Below are 21,438 nucleotides of genomic sequence, written 5' to 3' on the forward strand. Positions count from 1 at the left end.
ACTGGTTGATTATGAGCCCAACTAAAGGGAACATGGTATGACAGTTTGGGCTAGATATTTCTACTGAAGCAGGACAATGGCTGATCTCAGTCTACAGTGGTCAAGTGGTTAGCCCAAAAAAAAACTACGAGCTGAAATGAGGCCACAGAAATTACCATTAGCCAAGATTAATTAATGCATTCAACGCATTTCCGGTTTGTTTTGCTCTATTACAGTCTGCAGGAAATGATGCCTTTAGTCAGTTCACTCTTTTCAATTTATCGTCTAAATAAAATGACACTATTGAGAAAACAAATACAAAGTAGTGGAAACAGGACTTAACTGTTAGCAGTTCAGATAATTCAGTTACCTAAGTTAAATCTTTCATGGGCTTCTTGTCGCTCCTTATTTGTTACTGGTTGACCCTCTAGGTTGTCTAATGATCTGAGGTGGAATATGGTGTAAAGCCGGTAATGAGGTAGATTTGCCACTGGGTTATCAGCCAGGTGCAGAGAAGTCAAGTCTCTTAATGGCTTGAGCTTGGCAACTTCCTGAAACTAAAAGTTAAAAAAAAGCCAAATGAATACATTTCAATAATTAACAAGGCAATTCTTAGATTACTATAGTTGATTAACAACATTGACTTCATTTCAGCTCTAGCTACAGACTGGAATGAACTATTTCAGCAAGACAAATCAAGATTTACCAATAAAACTATGTAAAGAAACAACACTACCACATTTTTAAAGTCCATCAGTGCTAACCATCTACTGCACGACTTCCAATCTGGCTTCAGAAGATACTGCAGCACAGAAACAGTTACCTTACACATTGTAAATATGCCTTCCTGGCTACAGATGAAGATAACCTGTGCACCCTTTGGCTCAGTTGCCTATCCAACCATCATCCTCATCTTGGAATCTCAAATACTATTCACCGGGAATGTCCTTTATTGGTCTCCTCCTACCTTTCCAACCAACACTAGATCGTTCAGATGGGCACTGCCAGGTCTCAAAAGATTCCTATCACCTGTTGAGACCCTTAGGGTTCCATACTGTCCCCTACCATATCCAACCTCTACTTGGAGCTCCTTGGTGCTCTACTCATGGATAGCATCATTAAGATTCACCAATATGTTTAAAATACATTGATCTACTTGAAAATCTCCTTCACTGCTAACATCCAATATCTCAAACACTGCATGCTTCTCATCCAGAGCTAGATATCCAGCGCCTACCTGAATTCCACCAAGACAGAAATCTGATATCTGCCCCAAACAACAAACAAAAAAATAGTACCAGGCAGGTTCAATGACATGAACTGCGTTGAATTCCAACGTACAAAGATTGGCAAGTCACTTGGATTCACCCTGGGCAGCAACCTCACCCACAAGGAACACACACTTAAAAATAGAATAATTCTAAAAAAGTTAAACTGTTTCTTCTTCAGAAAGCAACTTCAGAACTGATGTTCAACCCATTGTGCACCAGCATTGGGATGATGGTAATGCCCTGCTCCATGGCCTCCCAGACTCCATATTGCCCCCCTTGAGGAGAATCGGACACACCACAGCACATCTCACTTAGAACCTGAAATATGATCAAATCACCCTCATCCTGATGGAAGTTAACTGGCAACATTTGCCAGCTCAGACCATTTGCACTATTTACAACGCCACTGAAACTAGTACTCTTGCTTATCTTTCAGGCAATGTAACCATCTCTGATGGCTCTGGCCACACCTGCAGCAAGGACACTGTCAAACTGGAGATTAAGAAGTGTAAAAAGAAAAGAAAACAAGTCAGCAGGCCTTTTCTATGTATGCATCAATGTTCTGCAACACCTGTGTATCCAATGGGACCACCAAAACGCTGCTCCATTTTAGGAAAGAGTTGAAGACGCATATCTTTAAAGAATAATGTATCACAATGTACACGTCTGCTCATATAAACCAGTTACCACTCCTAACATTACTTGGCTATATGCTTGCTTTTACAGCACTCCATTGCCTTTTAGCTCATTTTGAGCTATGCAAATTCTATATACATACATTATTACATATGCACAAACAAATGCTTGCTCTTTGGCCAGTAACAACATTTCTTGGACCTATATGAAATGTTCATCCAAAGAATTTGTCACACTGAAATACATAAGTGTTTTAAAACGTACACCCCAATAAAAAGTTGCACATTCATCAAAAAAAAGAATTCTATTTTATCCTCAAAATAGCCTAAATCTGGTTCTGTTCGGAACCGTGTTCGCAAGAAACTTTATTCTTCCACAATGAAAAATATTTTTCTACAGTAAAAAATATTTTAAAATATTTGAATATTCAATCACAATGTCATGCGTTTGTTGGTGTTCACTACTTTCTAAATTGCCACCTTCAACTTTTCAAGACTCTTGACCTGAACTTGTCCCTACACTCAACTCTACAAAATGCATCCTGTACTTCAGGATTTTTATGGTACTAAATTCTAACTCCAGGCTATAAACATATGAAGGGCCTACAAATTGAGATTTGCTCTTTGTACCTGCAGAGGTAATTTTCTTGCCCACCAAGTTCAACTTAGTTGTGACAAAGGCCGATTTTTATACATGCACAATTTTAAGAAAAATACAAATAAACACCATCAGAGATGAAGATAAACAACCTGCATCAGTGGTTTTTCTTCAGACTTACAGAGGAGATCTTATTTTGCTTCAGATTTAAGACGCAAAGAGATCGCAGCTTCTTCCCCAACCATGGGGGGATGTGCTCAATGTTGTTCCCGGCTAGGTTCAAAGTGTGAAGATTCTGCATGTGCTCTATAGCTTCAATTTTACTGCAAAGAAAAGTAAAATTCTGGATAGTTACCATTACTTTCATATAACACAGAGTGTGACACTACTTTATCACTGCAATAAGTTTTCCCGAGAAAAAGTGAAATCACATCTCATCTGCAGTTCATACAAACACTGAGAAAGATATTTGTTTAGGCGTCTACATAGCACATTCACACTGAAGCAGAAAACAACGACTATCAGAGGATGGGAGCAGACAGAGGAGATTAGGTCCTGGTCATAAAAGGTGTTGGTAAACATGATTGTGAGGGGATTCATGGTGCATTAATAGACTTCATGATGTTCCAAAGTTGAGTTTTTTCAACTTTGAGGTTTCTGTTTTTCAAATCTTTCATGCTGAGAGTACCCCAGATCCATGTATGAAGAGATGCTAGGGTAAAGTTCTGGTGGGGCTAATGAGTGACATTTTTAACTGTGTTTTTTTAGTGTGGTAGAGCCAAATATGGGCGCGCAGTCATTGAGAATTTGATGTAAGAATGATGGCATGGTATCTGGTTAGTGTTTCTGTTTGATAATGTGTATCTGTTGTAGAGGAAAAGAGAGGGACAGATGTTGGCCCTCATGTGTATGATGGCAAATCATAGATAAAGGCTGCTAGAGTGTGGGTAGTGTGAGAGTTTTTAGAGTCAAATAGTTTCCCCTATGAGTGCCCAGGGGACAAGTCGGGATTTTATGGTGAGTGTCCAAAAAGAAACGGACATTCTGTAAGTGGTTGTCGTCTAGAATAATAGGTAAAGTAGCGAGAGAGAGAGAGAGAAAGAGATAGGGAGAGAAAGAGAGAAAGGGGAAGAGGGGAAAATGGGGAGAGAGGGAGCGAGAGAGTGTGTGACACACAGACAGACAGACAGACAGACAGACAGACAGACAGACAGATAGATAGATAGATAGAGAACTGATGGGGAGACACACACCTCCACCTTTATTATTGTTTCATGGCGTGCAGGAGAAAGTTGCAAAGTTGTAAATCCACCATAAAGGGATGCTGGTATGGGGTTATCTTTTAGATTCATCCATGTCTTTGGGATGAAGGGGCGGTGTGGGTGGGTGTGTGCTTGTACGATAGTTGTGGGGTTATCTTTTAGATTAATCCATGTCCCTGCAATAGTTTTAAAGTGTAGCTGTGGGAGGTGAGAGTCAAAGCAATCAGTAGTTCATGAAGAGCCAAAATGAGGGTTTGCTACAGCGACAAAAGGGTAAGAGTATAAAGGTATCCAGGGATGAGTGAGCAGAATCTTGAGGGGCAATGGATGGTCAGAAAAGCACAAGACGTTGTGAAGTAGTGAATATGATAAGTGGATGGTGCTAGTAACTGAAAAAGCATGATTTTTGCTGGATTATGATCAGATAGGGTTTCTATCACATGTGGATTTAAATTTATAATTTAAATGAAAACAATCAGAGAATGCATCACTGATTCAGGCAAGACCACGAAAGCCTGATTGTAGGTGGTAGATCCTTAATTGAAGGGTAAATACTAAATAGTTGAGCATGCACTCGCTAAGAAATTTACTGGTTGCAACCCCAACAACTGGACGACACAAAGCATTTCAAAACTAATGCTTATCTAAATCTCAGTAAAATACTTGTATATAATATGCATCTCTGCAGGATGCCAATAAGGTTTTCTGAGCACAGTTGAAACCGGATGAAGATGTAAATCGCCTTTTCTTCATGAAGCAAGAAATACCCATATTTATTCTAATTCATACCTCTCCCATAGTTCGAACATAATGAACAAATGAAGTACAGCAAACTACAAACTACAACATTTTCCGGACAAAACTTTGAGAGAAGTTGCACTGAGAGGCCTAGTCTGGTAACCATGCACTATATAAAAACAACTGAATTGAATTGAATTGAACATATGAGAACAAAACTGGTGTTGCTTGATTTCAAGATCTATCTGCGAAGACCAACTTGATACTTCAGAAAGATTTTAAAAGGACTTTGACACTATCAAAAGCTTAGAAAGCTTTGACACGATTTTCCCATGGAAACAAAATTCAATCCATCATATCATTTATAAACAGTGGCTGACTGTTCCTTCACTCCCGTTTGTTCACAATTGAGTCTCCACGGCAGCGAGTATGCGGCACAGCACATATTGACAATGGGTGAATAAGACATGGGCTGTTGGTTCCAGGAATGGTCAAATATTTATCAAGCTATGCAGGTGATGCCCGAAATTCATTGCTCCTAATCACAGGGATCCCTCAAAGGCACGGTTCTCCATGATCACAGCAATACAAATGCAAAGTTTTCTTAACGTAGGTTTACTCTACACCCCAACAATAATGTAACCAAAGCATGTACATAACAAGATCAAGCAGGAACAAGAATTCGTGAACACAGAAATTGAAACAGAAATTACATTCATATAATACACCATGATGTCACTGTAAACACGAAGGCGTCTAACACAAGTTTAAGACCAGTGGAGTTTTTTCATTTACAAAACAAGAATGTTTAGTACAAATACTTATGAAGACGACATCATTAAAGCAAAGAAAGTCCACCCATCTCCTAACAGAACAGGCATGAGGCTGTAGATGTGGATCCGATCTCCCCAACACCTGGGAAGCACAACTTAAAACTGAACGTACCTGTAGCAGATCACATTGCAGTTAACAAATAGTTGAGCACGTTTACTATTCATCAAACAGCATAACAACATATCCCAAAAAGCAAACATTTCTTTGAACTTACCTAATTTTGTTATACGACAAATTAAGTTTACGCAACTTGGTCTGCTTCTCAAGTTTTTCCATTTTCTCTATCAGGTTGTAGCTGAGATTTAAGTTCTCAAGTCTATCACATTTCTCCAGATTTTCTATGTACTATAAATAAAACAGATTGGTCTTTGTATTTGCTGTGTAATAATTTATGCACACTTGAACTAATTGCTGAATGAAAAACAAAGCAAGTTGCCATTCTAAGAACATATTTTCATACTTCATAACATTTCAAATGATCAATGGGGAACAATGGGAGCAGTTACCTCACATTTCAAACCGATATGTTTCCCAGGCACCATATATACATACACCATATATAAATACATATACATTATATATATAGGCACACACACACAAACAAACACATGCGGAAACACACACAAATACAGACACATATAGTCACACAACAAACACTTCTTTAAGGTTTTCCTGAAGGAAATATTTAAAGAATTAGAGCCAACATTGCCTAGTAATGCCCACTGCCTCCATTTAGCAGTAGATTCTTAAGTATATCTCCTTCACAACTTATAATTACAACAATTCTCAAACGCTGACAATCAGCAGTTGTCTGTCCCAACTTTTAAACCATTTTAAAATACACACCAAGAGTATGAGCTTCCTCACAATTGAGCACCAGTGCGTGCTTAAGTAGTCAAATGATCTACTTAACTATATCCAGCTGTACCAGGATTTCAAATATCCTACTCTTAAATCCATTCGGTCTTATTTCAAGAAATGTGCAGACTTAAAAAATGGATAGACAAACAGTACCCGCTTGAAACTGACTGAACGCTGCTTGCCAGTTTGCATAGTAAATACAATAAATCAAAAAAGACAGAATAATGCTAAAATGTATTCTTGGCTTGAATCACAGCATATGATCAACCCAATTTTGATATGGTATTCTCATCCAAACTGAATGCGAGAAATGGTATCACTACCTACTACCATAAACATTCAGTGGGCCACACGGTTACTAGTACAAAAGGTCCTGTGAACACTAAGTTTAAAATATGGTCATGGTACTTGTGGTAAACAGACAACCACATACAATGAAACAAAGAGGTCGAATCTGAGATGTTGTTTTTTCCAATTAAATATATTTAGCATTCCTAATAGGAAGGAGACATCAAAATAAACGACCAGCTGACATGTGTTTCGTCATGCGGGCGCTGTACCCGTGACTCTTCAGGGCTTTTAATGGTCAAATAGTCATGGGTTTGATATGCCGGTGATAATTCCGACCCGGCTGGCACGGGTTATGGGAAATGGTGTCCTGGTATGGTTATGCTCCAAGTAAAGGAGAAAGTGTAGGACGGTCGGGGACAGCCGTCACTACGCACATCTGCGAAGTGGTGCTTCAGCAAGGACCGATGGTTTCTTGTGTTACGATCAGACTCTGATCAAAGGGGGCCATCCAGTGAATGAGGTCACAATATATCTCAAATCCAAGCCGGCATCAACAAACAATGCCCCATTCTACAATACCCAATGTTGGTTATTTTTAGCGATGCAGAACTCTGTGAAGAGAGCATTGTTTTTTCTGTGCACTGGATGGCCAATTTAAGCACCAAGCATTGGCCAAAGTCAAAAGCTCTGACATTGCCTGCAAGCCTTTTGGATTTGTCAATGCTTGCTTTGTCATGGTATTTTCAAAACATTATTTTGGGGGAAGCCGCTTAAAATAAAAGGTTTTTGGTAATAAAAAGTACTCTTTAGAATAGCAGGCATTGAGGGGGAGCTTCTTTTTTATGTAGATGTACTCATTGTGAAAGGCAATGCACTCCCTGAGGATGCCTCAAAATCCCATTATTCACAACCAAGTTGGATGGTTCTTTGTAACCCCTGTCCCACCGAATCAGCAGTTGGATCTGTCAACTTTTGCCTCAGCCAATAGTGCTGTACTTAACCTAATGTAAGAATTACCTTTGCGGCACTGTTGAACATAAGAAAAAGTCAATTTCTATAAACAACAGTAATTGTGGAAAGTGTGGCGAAGATGACAGATGTCCTAAAGTGGCCATTAATAAGCTACTTATCAGTGACAGAACTGGCCCTTTCTTCAACCTCTCAGAAAGGTATGTTTTCAGTCAGCACAGTCCTTACTCTCTCTACTGCAGTCCCAAAACACCCAAATCAAATAAAAGATTTGCCTACTGAAGACAACACATTTGACTTAAATGGTTTAATTTAAAAATAAACTAAATATAAATACAGAAGCCAATTTGTATAGGTTTATGTGAAATATGTTTTTTTAAACTCACCTTAAATTTTTTACCACCATCCTTAGAGAGACACAGATTAAGAGAGTTCGCAAATGCAATATTTTCTTGTTTTGACACTTTCTTTATAAGGGACTCTGTGATATACCGAGTTCCAGTAATAGTTCCATCATCATCTAAAGTTAAGAACACAACATAATACGGTTAGTAGTATGTACCTATAAGCACATGGTGTCTTAGAATAAAATACATCAAGAATTCACAGTAGAATTATTACCTCATTTATGCCCCGATTATAAGTGGATTTGGGTGGAACTGGTACAATTTGATCCCCATTATAATGGCCTCTGGGCTCACAAGTGCAGGAATACCAGGTCAGAATTTATCAGCAGTAAAATACAGCCAGTAAAATCAGATGAAACCTAGCTACAAACGAAATTCTGGCCAGTGCTCTAGGATGACTCTTGCCTACTTTGGGGTGCAAGGGGAGCATGCAATGCCTTCCTCTCCCCCAGCCTTCCTGCTGAGAGCAAGTGGTAAATAGGAATGCTAATCCACACGGAAATGAGACTTCCTTGTTGAATTTGACATGAAAAACTAGGAGGTTATTCCCCATTTGTGGGGTTTTACTTCTGAGAGTTGGTTTTAGGGCAAGGTCACCAACTGTAAACATTATTTCCAGCACAAACAGTATCTCCACACGAACCTCCAGCTCATTTGTAGCTGGGGCCTAAGGGTAGGCACATGATGGGTCTGTAATACCTCAGAAGGAAAGCATTTTTTTAATATGTACTGTCTATGATGATCACATTCTGACTAACAAATCATGTTCAGTGGAAACTTCTCATTTACGTCTTTCTTTTAAAACAACTTTTTTCAATAGATGTTGTGAATATCTAAAACATTCTCACACTTTGGTTTACCTCTAAGCAGTGAGCCACAGACTAGTTTTATAATGAAACGTTCGCCATTAACTCCCTGTTTCACTGTACATCCTGGCAGAATATATACAGATTAAGATTTGAGCATACACATTTCTGCATCTCAGGAGCCAACACACTGATTTATAGTACCACTCCCAGTTTATTCTCAAAGAACTTTGAAAGATATATTACACATTTTCCTCTTATTTTTCTTTGTTTCTTCCGCATTCGTCTTGAGCGAGCCACAGCACTGACACTAACTCTCCCCAATCTTTACTTTCCGACTGCCGTATGATTGCCATCAACAGTTCTGCTCTACAATAGTTCTCTCACATATATCACTCCTCCTCATTGACAAAGGTCTTAGAGATCCCCACTGATCTCTTTACTTGTGGGGGTCCCTTGAGAGTCACTCCTAGATCCTCTCATTTTCCCACTGTACACCAACGAATTTAGCAACATATTTTCCACTATCATTTTCGATTTTTGATGTTTGATGTTGATTTTGATGTGGATGACACATATCTTCATGTCCTTTCGTACCGTCTCTCCCTGCCCACAATCATGGCTGGCTCATAGCCAACACTGGATGGCCCTCTGGTATTGTATGTTGAGCTTCTCTGAAATGGAGGTCCTCTACTTACCGTCTTCTTATGACCGCCCCTCCCCCCCCCACACACACACACTTGTATCTACACACACAGTCTCCCTCCCCCAAAATATCTTGATTTCCTCCTTGGCAAAATATTTTGGTGGAATGTTCAACACTTAATTACACCACCATCACCACTGCCCCACAGTACCAAGCACTAAACATAAGAAAATACACATAGACCTCAATTTTCCATATTGCCATGCACTAATTGATTCACTATTACTTAGTAATTTGATTTATTTGTAAACCTATATGGTATTTCTATAGCACAAATCTAGGCAAAAGCCAGCGTCGTTCTGTACAGGTTCTGAGGCATAAACTCAATAAGAAATATAGCTGGGTTGCAGATAGTTAATGCAATGTGAAGCAGTGTTCTTTAAAGAGGTAAGCCTTCAACTCTTTCCTAAACTGAGCAGAACCAGTGGTGTCCTGATGGGGGTGCTGTTCTAGATGCTGGGTGCATAGATGGAAAAGGCCTGCTGCCTTTTTCTTTTCTTTTTCACACTTCTTAGACTGCAGTCTGATGGTGTTCTGGCTTTGGGTGTGCCAATACCCCCATATATGGTGAGCTTGACTGCAAAATAATTAGGGGTGCTGGTCGTGATGGCGTTATAAATGATGCAGACTATTTTAATGATGGTGAAGGCCAACAAGGAGAGCCGATGGGGTTTTATGAGGATGGAGGTGATGTGATCTTAGTTCTTTAGGCCCTGGGTGAGATGTGCTGCTCAGTATTGGACACCTTTAGGGGGTGCCAATGTGGAGTCTGGAAGGCCATGGAGCAGGGCCTTACCATAACCCAAATGTGAGAGCATGAGGGCTTGAGCAGCAACTCTGAAGTTACTTTCTGCAAGAAACTGGATACTGGATGAACTGGTATCAGGCCGTCTTTGTATTTTGGCAATGTGTTCCTTGATGGAGGTTAGTGAAAGTTGAGGTTCAGATCCATCAAGATTCAGGTCATTGAGCCAAATTGGTACTGTTTGATTAGCATATAACAGGAATTCGGTCTTGGTTGGGTTGAGCGTCCAGAAGGCGCTGGACATCCAGGTTTGATGATGTGCACCGAATGTCTGAAACAGAAGAGACTTTCAAGTAGAGTTGTGTATCAGACATATTGGTGAATTGTGATGTTGTTATATGTGTGTAGAGCACCAAGCAGAACCCTGTAGCGGTTGAAGATGAGACAAAATAGTATTTAACCATGGGGGACTCCAAATACAATAAGGCTCTTTTGTGACCTTAAGCTGTGCATGTGATCAAACTAGTGTTGGTAGGAAAGTTAAGAGGAAACCCAGTGGAAAATGCTGGTGTACCCCATTCAAGACTCCTGGATGTGCCTTAGGATGAGATGGTAGACTGTGTATCAGGAGGCAGGTAATTCTCATCTGCAGGCAGGAATGCTTCATAATAATAATAATAATAATAATAAAAGATTTATAAAATTGCATAGCCACTTCAAAAGAAGTGTCCCAGCACTGGTGTGGTGCAGCTTACAAGAGGCAACACAGAGAACCTAACAGAAAGAGGAAGAACTTTCTAAAAAAAGCCTTGTTTTTGAGGGTTTTGCAGGAATAATCGTTCTGTCTTTGATTGTCCTAACTCAAATGGAAGAGAATTCCATAGCTTAGATGCCAAAAATCGAAAAGCGCAGCCCCCAATTCTTTAATGTGAGGACTTCCACTAGGAGGGCCCGAGAGGACGGCAGAGACCTTTGAGAGTAAATAGGGCTCAATGAAACAGTGGAGGTAACTAGCACCTGTTTTATTATAGGCCCTATAACAATACCAAAGAGCTTTGAAAGACAGATGCTTCTTCACTAGTAGCTGGTGCAATTTATGTAGAGCAGAGCCCCTCGAGGCTTTGCACTACATAAGGCTTGCCTAGGAAGATTTAGCAACATCCGAGCTGCTGAGTTTTGAACACATTCAAGTCTCAGCATCAGGGCCTGAGAGACTCCCAAGTAAAGAACAAGTCACTTACCTTTGGTAACGATGCATCTGTAAGAGACATATATTAGTTATAGATTCCTTACCTTAGAATTACCCTAAGGAGTCAGACTGGATCCGGAGAATTTTTCTTAGCAGTACTCCTGCGCGTTGGTAAGTGGCATTGGTCGACTCCATGTCAGTCGTCAGCGTCGTGGTTGCGGGATGACATTGCGGTGCGTACTTAGACTCCGCCCCTGCACACGGACGTCAGTTCTAACACGACTTTCCACACCAGAAGTGCAGAGCCATGAAAGACACTGACCACTGGTGCACCAAAACTAGAGCCCAGTAAGGAAGTCCCTATCCCAAGAAATCAGTTCGCAGAGCTGGGAGGATGGGCGGGGCGGTAAGGAAAACTATAACTAACATACGTCTCTTTCAGATACATAGTTACCAAAAGGTAAGTAACTTGTTCATCTGAAAGAGACAGTTAGTTATAGATTCCTTAGAAGAGATACTCCAGCAATACCATTCCCGGAGGAGGGACTGCGAACTAAGTTCACACCAGAAAGTCCTGGAAGACACAACGGGCAAAACAGCCGTCCCTCCGGACTTGGCTGTCCAGGCAGTAATGTCTGGTAAACGTGTGCATAGATGCCCACGTAGCCAGCAGGCAGATGTCAAGAAGAGGGACTCCACATGCCAATGCAGTGGTTGCAGCGGTATCCCTAGTGGAATGAGCACGCAGCCCCACTGGAGGTTCCTTTTCCGTAAAGCGTAACAAATTTGAATACAAAGGACAACCCATCAAGAGATGGTACGCTTTTGAACAGCCCGAACTTTCTTGGCATCTACATAGCCAACAAAGAGTTGACCATCCACCCAGAAATCTTTTGTACAGTCAAGGCAGAAGGATAGTGCGTGTTTAGGGTTAGTGGATTCTCTACTCCTCCTTGGAAGGGGGCGGAGGTGGAAGGTGGGCAAAGTGATAGTTTGTCCTATGTGAAATGGTGTAACCACTTTAGGAAGGGACAAAGGTCTCGTCCTAAGCACCACTTTGTCCGGAAGCACAGAGAAGTAAGGGGGCTTGGAAGATAGAGCGTGATGCTCACTCACCCTGCGAGTAGAGGGGATGGTAACAAGGAAGGCAGTTTTCAGAGTGAGAAGCCTGAGTGGACAGTTGTGAAGAGACTCGAAAGGAGCACACATAAGATATGTTAGAAAAAGATTCAAGTGCCACTGGAGCATTACGAAAGGAGATGGAGGAAAGCGATGAGTAATGCCCTTAAAGAAACTATTTACAATAGGGGACTTGAATAAAGAGGGCTGATCGGGCAGCCAAAGGAAAGAGGAAATAGCTGCAAAATAGCCTTTAAGAATGCCCAGAGCAGAGCCCTGCTGGGCCAAAGAAAGGCTAAACAAGAGGACCTCAGAAAGAGGGGGGGAAAGGGGATCCACAGCGTTTGCTGTGCATCATGCCACAAACTTGTTCCATCTACTGGCGTATACGAGGAGGGACACATGGCTACCAAGATGACATTACTGACTTCGGGTGGAAGGTCAAAAGCTGTCAACTGTCGCTGCTCAATCTCCACGCAAGGAGGTGGAGGCTGGACCGGTTTGGGTGAAGGACCGTCCCCTGCTGCTGCGGCAGAAGATCCTCCAGAAGGGGCAGTCTGTTCGGAGGATCGAAGGCCATGCTCAGGAGCTCAGGGTACCAGACTCCACGTGCCCAGTCCAGAGCCACAAGAATGACTTGGGCATGGTCGCGCTTGAACTTCAGCACTCTGGGCAGAAGGGGTACAGGGGGAAAGGCGTACAGGAGGCTGCAGTTCCACTCACGACCAAAGCATCACCGAGTGAGTGCCACCATGGAAACTCCTAATGAAATGGGAGACCCAATATACCCGACGGCTTGGGCAGATTCAAATGAACAGGTAAATGCGCCTTCAAGGGATTTATTTCAATACTTGTTTTTACTCTTTTAGTTCACCATTCAAGGCAAGCTAGCAAATATTGCTTGCAATGTAATTTCTTTTTGTAATTTCTTTTCGTAAAGGAAATTACAAAAAGAAATTACATGGCGGTGGTGTTGTCTGTGAAAGCCAAGCACCATTTTCCCTTTGAGAAAGGGAAGGAATGCTTCAGTGCCAGGCGGATCACCCAGAGCTCAAACAGGATGATATGGAGCCCGGACTCTGCAGGAGACCAGACACCTCTGATCTCTGTCCCTCCCAGGTGGCTGTCCCATTCCAGGAGTGACGCATCAGTCACCACTGTTGAGTCTGGTTGGGAAAGGGAGAAGGATCTGCCTCCGATTCAAGCCGGGTTTGTCAACTACCACTGAAGTTGTTGTACAGCTTCCTCCGAGATCTGGACATAGTCGGAAAGAATACCCTGATGCTGCGCCCACTGGAACTTCAGGACCCACTGAAGAGCCCGCATATGCCATCTGGCATGATCCACCAACAGGATGCAGGAGGCCCTGAGGCCAAGCAGACTAAAGGAAATTCTCACCGAAATCCTGGATAGAGGCTAAAAGATCGTTATCAGAGCCCGAATATCGCTGCTCAGGAGGACAGGCCCGAAACTGCACTGTGTCCATAAGAGCCCTGATGAAGGGGAACGTCTAAGAGGGAGTCAGATGTGACTTCGGCACGTTGATAGTGAACCCCAGCAAGAGCAGTAAGTCCACCGGAGTCTGGAGGTGGGAGAAGATAGAATGGGACGAGTCTGCCTTCAACAGCCAGTCGTTGAGATAGGGGGAAGACTGGAACCTCTGATCTGTGCAGATGAGCTGCGACCACCGCCATCACTTTCGTGAACATGCGAGGAGCACTGGTAAGGCCAAAGGGGAGCACAGTGAACTGAAAATGTTCATGGCCTACTGTGAACCGTAGATTGTATCTATGGGCTGGCAGGACGGGAATATGGAAATAGGTGTCCTGCAAGTCCAATACCACTATCCAGTCTCCAGGGTGGAGGGCAGACAGGACCTGAGCCAACATGAGCATTTTCAACTTCTCCTTCCGGAGGAAGTGGTTGAGGGCCCCAATGTCTAGAATAGGACGCAGGCCGTTGTCTTTTTTAGGCTCCAGAAAGTAGCGGGAAGAGCAACCATGACCAACTTCTGGCTCAGAGACCTTCTCGATAGCTCCCTTGGACAAGAGAGCCCAGACTTCCTGGCAGAGAATCGCCAAATGATGCTCCGAAATGAGATCTAAAGACTGTGGCATGGAGGGAGGTGTACTTTCAACGGGAAGGGAGTAGACCCTTTGGACTATTCGCAAAACCGACCTGTCCAACCTTATAGTTTGCCAGTGGGGGAGGTGATGGCGAATCCTGCCGCCCACTGGTCGTTGATGGACCTGAAACATCCAGGTCCAGGAGGGTTTGGAGGCTGAGGCAGTGGAGGGGGGGGTGGGGGGGGGGGGGAGGGTGGAATGGCCCAACCGCTGGCTCCCAGACCCGCAAGGTTGCTGGGTCCCACATCCACAGCCAAGCAGAGGCTGGGCAGCATGCGAGAACCGGTGGGTCGGATAGGCCGGATGTGACAGACAACTCTTCCATAGCCACGAATGGGGTGAAAAGCAGTCTGGAGTGGTCAAGAAGGTGCAGCGTGGCCCAAAGATCTGGTCGTAGCCCGCTAAGCTTTAAAGCGCTCCAGTGGGAGGCTGCTCTGTCACCAAAAAGACGACGGACATCAAAGGGACTGTCCAGCAATTTTGACTGGACATCCCCCGAAAAGCCAGATGTCCTCAACTAGGCGAAGCACTTAAAGGCTACCCACGTGGCAATTGTTATGCCCAGTGAGTCAGTGGTAACCAATCCATGTCTGATCGTAAATTTGGCTGCGTCTCACCATTCTGCCACTGCCTGGGAGAAGATGGCCCGGGCATCATCCGGGCACTGAGGTAGTACTAGCGCAACCGTATCCCAGATGGTGTGGGAGTATCAGCCCAAGAGGCACGCGGTATTCACGGACCACAGGGCCAAGCTGGAGGAAGAGAATATGCGCTTATTAAGGTGATCTAGCTGGTCTGCTAACGGGTCCAGCTACCCATCGCAGGCCTCATCACCATCTTCTGGGCGGTAGGGAACACTAGGGATGAACAGGGGAACAAAAGTAACCTCCGGCGTCGGATCAGACGTCGGTCCTGCTCTGGTCCATCTCAAGGGCGAGCATGGGGGCGGCTCTCAAGGGGTGTCATCGTCGGGATGAGCGCCGGTGAAGGTCGCGTAAGATCGACCGGCATCGATCCGGGCCCGGATCCATGGGTGCCCTCCGGTGCCGGGGCCAGAGCCACTAAGATTGAAATCCCAGGACCCCTGACATCAGCGCGGCAGGGGCGGCGTCTAAGTAGGCACCACAAGGTCACCTCGGCAAGCACGAAGCCCACGACAGAGTCGACCAACGTACAGGGGTACTGCTAAGAATAAATTCTCCGGATATGGTCTGATGCCTGGGGGTAATTCTAAGTTAAGGAATCTATAACTAACTGTCTCTTTCAGATAGATGTTGCAGTAATCTGGCCAGAAAATGACTAATACCAGGATAACAGTTTTCCTGACGACCTCAGGTAGAACAGAGATTTTAATATCCCAAAGTATTTGACGACTTAGGCACTGATCTGACTATCAAATGTAAGGCCAGCATCAAAGTGAATGCCTACGTTTTTTACTTTAGGCTTAGGCAACTGGAAGGGACCAAAAGTTACTGCCCACCAATCGGGGGACCGCAGTGAGGGCTGCCCTTTCAGGATGAGGACCTCAGTGTTGCCTGCCTTTCATTTCAGGCAATTATGGTCCATCCAGTGGGCTACCACCGAAAGGCAGGTCCTCAGAGAAACTGCAACTGAAATCTGTGATAAAGTGACGATTAACTGAGTGTCATAGGCGTACGATATGATGTGAAAACGTGTCATCTACAACATACAAGACAGTGGTCTCCGTGCTGCAGGAAATGTCATCATTAATTTGACCTTGGAGTTGTACACATACTTTTCAACGATCTTGCCAATGAATGATAGGTGAGTGATGAGCCATCATCCAGTGAAGTGGTCAGGGTCTATAGTAGGTTTCTTTAGGAGTGGCAGAAACAGACCTATCTTGCGAGCTTCTGGGAAGATGGCTTGTGTGAGGGAAGCATTGACAGTGTAAGTAGGGATGAGAGAGCATCACCAAAAAGAGCTTTGATGAAGGACGGAGGTAAGTCATCATCTTCGTATGAAGTGGATTTGAGAGAGTATTTTGGTGACATCTGCTAGAGAAAAGGCTTCGATGGCTGACTATTGCAGGCTGCTACAGGCAGGTGCGGGCATAAGAAAAGAAGCAAGGTTCAATCAATCAATCAATCAAATAATTTGTAAAGCGCACTACTTACCCGCAAGGGTTTCAAGGCGCAGAGGGTGGGGAGTGGGGAGGTGCTGTTGCTACTGGTCAAACAGCCAGATCTAGAGCCATCTCCTGAAGGTTAGAAGGTCTTCAGTTTGTCGTAGGTTGAGGGGGAGCGTGTTCCAGGTCTTGGCAGCGCGGTGGGAGAAGGATCTGCCTCCGGCTGTGGTTCTACGGATGCGTGGGACGGTGGCCTGGGAGAGGTCTGCGGAGCTGAGATTCCTTTTGGGTACGTAGAAGGAGAGTCGACTGTTGAGATAGGCTGGGCCGGTCTTGTGGAGTGCCTTGTGTGCGTGGATCAGGACCTTGAAGGAGATTCTTTTGTCGACGGGGAGCCAGTGCAGGTTCCTCAGGTGGGGGGTGATGTGGTCGCGGCGCAGGACGTCGAGGATCAGGCGTGCAGAGGCATTCTGGATTCTTTGCAGTCCGTTTATGAGCTTGGTCGGGGCTCCGGCGTAGAGGGCGTTTCCGTAGTCGAGTCTGCTGTTGACTAGGGCCTGGGTGACTGTTTTCCTTGTGTCTGTCGGTATCCATCTGTAGATCTTGCGGAGCATACAGAGGGTGTTGAAGAAGGTGGAGGAGACAGCATTGACTTGTTTGGTCATGGTGAGTTTCGAGTAGAGGATGACTCCCAGGTTGCGTGCGAGGTTGGTAGGTAGGCGTGGGGGGTGTCCCCAGCGATGCGGGCCACCAGGAGTCGTCCCATGTTGAGGGGTTGGGCCCGAGGATGAGGATCTCCGTCTTGCCTGTGTTCAGCTTAAGGTGGCTATCCTCCATCCAGTCGGCGACAGCTTCATTCCCTGGTGGAGGTTGGATTGGGCGGTGAGGGGGTCCTGGGTGAGGGAGAGGATCAGGTGTGTGTCGTCGGCGTAGGAGATTAGGTTGAGGTTGTGATATCGAGCGATGCGTGCGAGAGGCGCCATGTAGACGTTGAGCAGCGTTGGGCTGAGAGAGGATCCCTGCGGGACGCCGCAGATGATCTCGGAGGCTTCGGATCGGAACGGGGGAGGCGGACTCTCTGGGTTCTGCCGGAGAGGAAGGAGGAGGTCCAGTCCAGGGCCATGTCTTGGATCCCTGCGTCGTGGAGTCGTGTGCGTAGTGTGCGGTGGCAGACGGTGTCGAAGGCGGGGGAGAGGTCCAGAAGGATGAGGGCCGCCGTCTCGCCATTGTATAGTAGGATCCTGAACGGTCTGTGGCGGCGATGAGGGCGGTCTCGGTGACGTGGTTGCTGCATAATCCTGACTGGGAGGGGCCCAGGATGCTGTTGTCTTCGAGGTAGCTGGTGAGCTGGATGTTGACTATCTTCTCGATGACCTTAGCTGGGAAAGGAAGCAGGGAGATGATCCGGAGGTTTTTGAGTTCGATTGGGTCCACCTTGGGTTTCTTCAGTAGGGCGCTGATCTCGGTGTGTTTCCAGCTCTCAGGGAAGGTCGCGGTCTCGAAGGAGAGGTTGATGATGTTGCGCAGAGTTGGTATTGGCAGTGGCGGCTGGTGAAAGTGGGGAGGCATAAACATTGGGCATGACTTTTTTATAGCGAGCAACATGAACAGGTTTACTGGACAAACCTGGGATCCAGGGTGGGTCTCTCTACCGAGAAAGAAATTTAGAAAAAGATTGCCAAAGGGTACATTTCAAAGCAAATGAATGTAGAGATAAAGCAAGGCTTATAAAGCAGTGGGAAAGTATAGTCTTGAAATATTAGACACATTAAAAACTGCCCCATATCTTACTGCATTAATATGTTGAGCAGTTAATATAATATGTATAACTTGTACTGTGACAACTTTCGCAATTTAAAATGTATGCTTGCCTACTGTCTTGAACTGCATGCAGCATTAACTTTGGAAAAATATGCTCTAACCACCAGGCTTCGGAAGCACCTACAGCTGCTGGCTGCCACCATTCATACAGAAATATGTGCAGACAGGTCTTTAAGTGGGATGAAAAAAGTAGGGGCTCTCTATAAAGGAATATGCAAATACATTTCTTTGATTCCCATAGTGTGCAAACCGACCAGTATTTTGGTTTACTGGTTTCTCTCCGAGATGAAATTGTATCCAAATAAATAACATAACACCTGATCTACATCCATTTTGCGGTGGAACAAATGCCGCTACTCCACTTCTAAGAGGGCAAGCTACGTGCAGTCAGGGCCTGGTGTGTCACAGTGGGGGAGGTTAGAGTGATAAGGGGCCTCAGCACAATATACATAACACAACTTTAGCCTGCAAATAATTACCATTACTAGAACAAGGCATGGCCCAGCCCAGACTTAAGTACATCGATTTATTTATAGATATGATCGGATCTCTAAATAAACAGATTGAGTTTATACGTTGTTATGTAAATGTGTAGGAATTTCAGAGGGGCACAGCCCCACAGCCCTAATGGAGAAACCGCCCCTGAGTATTGGTGTTGTGCTTGATGACATAATACTCTTTTGTGGGAAGAGGAACAGGTGGGCCTGGAAGGGGTTTGATGCAGTGCTTTATTGACTTGAAAAGTGTTCTGCTTCTTCAGTGGGTTCATTCATGGTGGTGGTATAGCACTTTGCTTTGGCTGATGTGATGGGCTATATATGTGGCACGCAAAGGGACTTCAGTATATTGAAGTAATCTTGAGTTCTGTTTTTTTCCATTTTCTTTCCTGTCTGTGGATGGATCGTTTATTGTCAGTGACGTATTTAAAGTACCAGGATGCTCAAGGCTTTGTCTTGTTTTAATTAAAATGACAGCTAATTTACAGGGCTGCCTCAATATTCTTTCTCCCTACTGGAGAAGGTTAGTAATTTTACTGTCAGAATCTTATTTAAACTGACAGATGCATCACTCTCCATCCTCACAAAGGGGGTCTCAAAAACAAGAAATTGCCTTTCAACACAAATTATTGCAAATTATATTTAATGTAATACAAGGTGTCCTTCCTGGACTGCTTTTCGAACATATTGACCCATCAGGAGTTTACCAACCAACAACCAGAATTTGCTGATTACATCTGAATCACGGCATTCAGTTTTCTGATTCAGTCTCTCTACGTTCTAGTTATCAAACAACTAAATACACCCACTCCTGAGATAAGACCGTGTCCTCCATCACTCAATGTGTTTAAAAATACATAAACATTGTATTGTGTGCATTTGCAGTAAGAGAAATACAAATGACCCATACTGTATCAAAATAGTAACTAGGTCTATCATAAAACTATATATCGTAACATGTCTATTTTTATCTTGTTGTCTTCCATCCAAAAACAGCTTCTTTGTAAAATACATGAACCACCCATTTTGGTTCTATTACCCATCCTTTCGATCTAATATGATATGTAGTTCTATGGTTCTTTTAGGCAATATTTCTGATGGAAATATCATGCTGCTCACCCAAAATAAAACACATTTTTGGTCAGAACAAACCATTAGGTGGTAAAAGCATTGCAGTAGGCATTCAAGTTCTTTTACGGATGACTGTGGACCAGAGTCACTGACTAATGTCATTCAGGCTGTCTACAATCCGCCTAAACCAGACTTTTTAATTTAAATATTCTTTTATTAAATCATTTTAAAGCAAGATTTTTGGCAATGTGGAGGAATTAGGAGCTAGAAAAATGATGGCACACGTCAATGCTTATAATAAGACAGGGTAAGAAGCTGAGCTTGTGTTTCTCAAATGTTTGTGGTGGAAGGGCATGACTAATAAAGGGGATGGAAGAGAATGTGTGAAATCAAACTTTAATGAAAATGCCAGGATGACAAGTGTGACATAAAAAGGCTATATATCATGTTAAATAGTTTACTAAAAGGGTATCTGTTCTTATCGAAAGTCAAAGAACATTTATGGGCTTGGAACTACCTTCAACCAATAAAATATAGTCTGCCTGATACTATCCTCACTACTGCCATCACTCAGGACCCAAACCTGTATCCACTATACTGTATCTCAGCAACAGGCAAATGGGATGCAGAAACAGTCCCTCAATTGGTCCCTTGAATTTCCATATCTTCTGTGCCACAGAGGATGCACTCGATCCAGGTGACTAGCTCCCCGACCCAAACATACTCAGTACCCTTATACAAGCTTTAAGACACCTCCTAGTCCCTTTGTTTAGAAAAGGAAATAAAGTTCTTAGTCCTACAAAACACAAAATATACACAGTTATAACTATCAAGCACCGAAAGCAGCTATCAATAAATATTGAAACATTTCCATCTCTCACAATATAATATTCTTTCGCAAACAACTTCACATGCACACTAAGTTTAAGTCTAGACAGTCACTGAATTCTGCATATTAACGCAGCAATTGATCTAAGATCAAGCAAACACTGATTACAGAAAGTATGACCGGAGATATTTAGCTAACGCAAAAGGCTAAACCTCCATCTACAGTGACATAACTTCCTAATCATGCTTGTCTAAACTCTCACATTCTCACAATTAACCAACATCCTCTCCCATTCGGCACCAGTCCAGAAACCATTCTACATGAACCCTACTACCCAATAGTATCCAACCTCACCTTCATCAGTCTGGAATTCAGGAGGAGGGCCTGTGTCACTTTCGTCAGCGGTGTCATATTGTCTTTTCTTCTGGGCTCTGGTTTTGTACGGCGTTGGAGCTCTGGCTCTACCAACAGGAGAGGGTGTCCGGGATCCCACACTTGGCAATGGACTCCTACCTGCTGGCATAGTGTTCTGCTGACTTTTCTTCATTTGCATGGAATAGAGTCAAACATAGGTACAAGCTACAAAAATAAATAG

At 43.7% G+C, this 21,438-nt stretch overlaps 1 protein-coding gene across 1 annotated transcript in view; it reads right to left on the reverse strand.

The window, feature by feature from the left end:
* CNTRL (centriolin) overlaps window positions 1-21,438 on the reverse strand; it is a 1,008,983-nt gene that overhangs the window by 884,821 nt on the left and 102,724 nt on the right. The window contains exons 2-6 of the mRNA XM_078641873.1: window positions 21,198-21,422; window positions 7,825-7,958; window positions 5,532-5,662; window positions 2,665-2,806; window positions 350-536 (exon numbers count right to left, since the gene is read on the reverse strand). Coding sequence (XP_078497999.1) covers window positions 350-536; window positions 2,665-2,806; window positions 5,532-5,662; window positions 7,825-7,958; window positions 21,198-21,396 — 793 coding nt within the window. The 5' untranslated portion in view covers window positions 21,397-21,422. The remainder of the gene's footprint in view (window positions 1-349; window positions 537-2,664; window positions 2,807-5,531; window positions 5,663-7,824; window positions 7,959-21,197; window positions 21,423-21,438) is intronic.

This window comes from Lissotriton helveticus, chromosome 5_1 (assembly GCF_964261635.1).
Source record: "Lissotriton helveticus chromosome 5_1, aLisHel1.1, whole genome shotgun sequence".
Taxonomy (NCBI): Eukaryota; Metazoa; Chordata; class Amphibia; order Caudata; family Salamandridae; genus Lissotriton; species Lissotriton helveticus.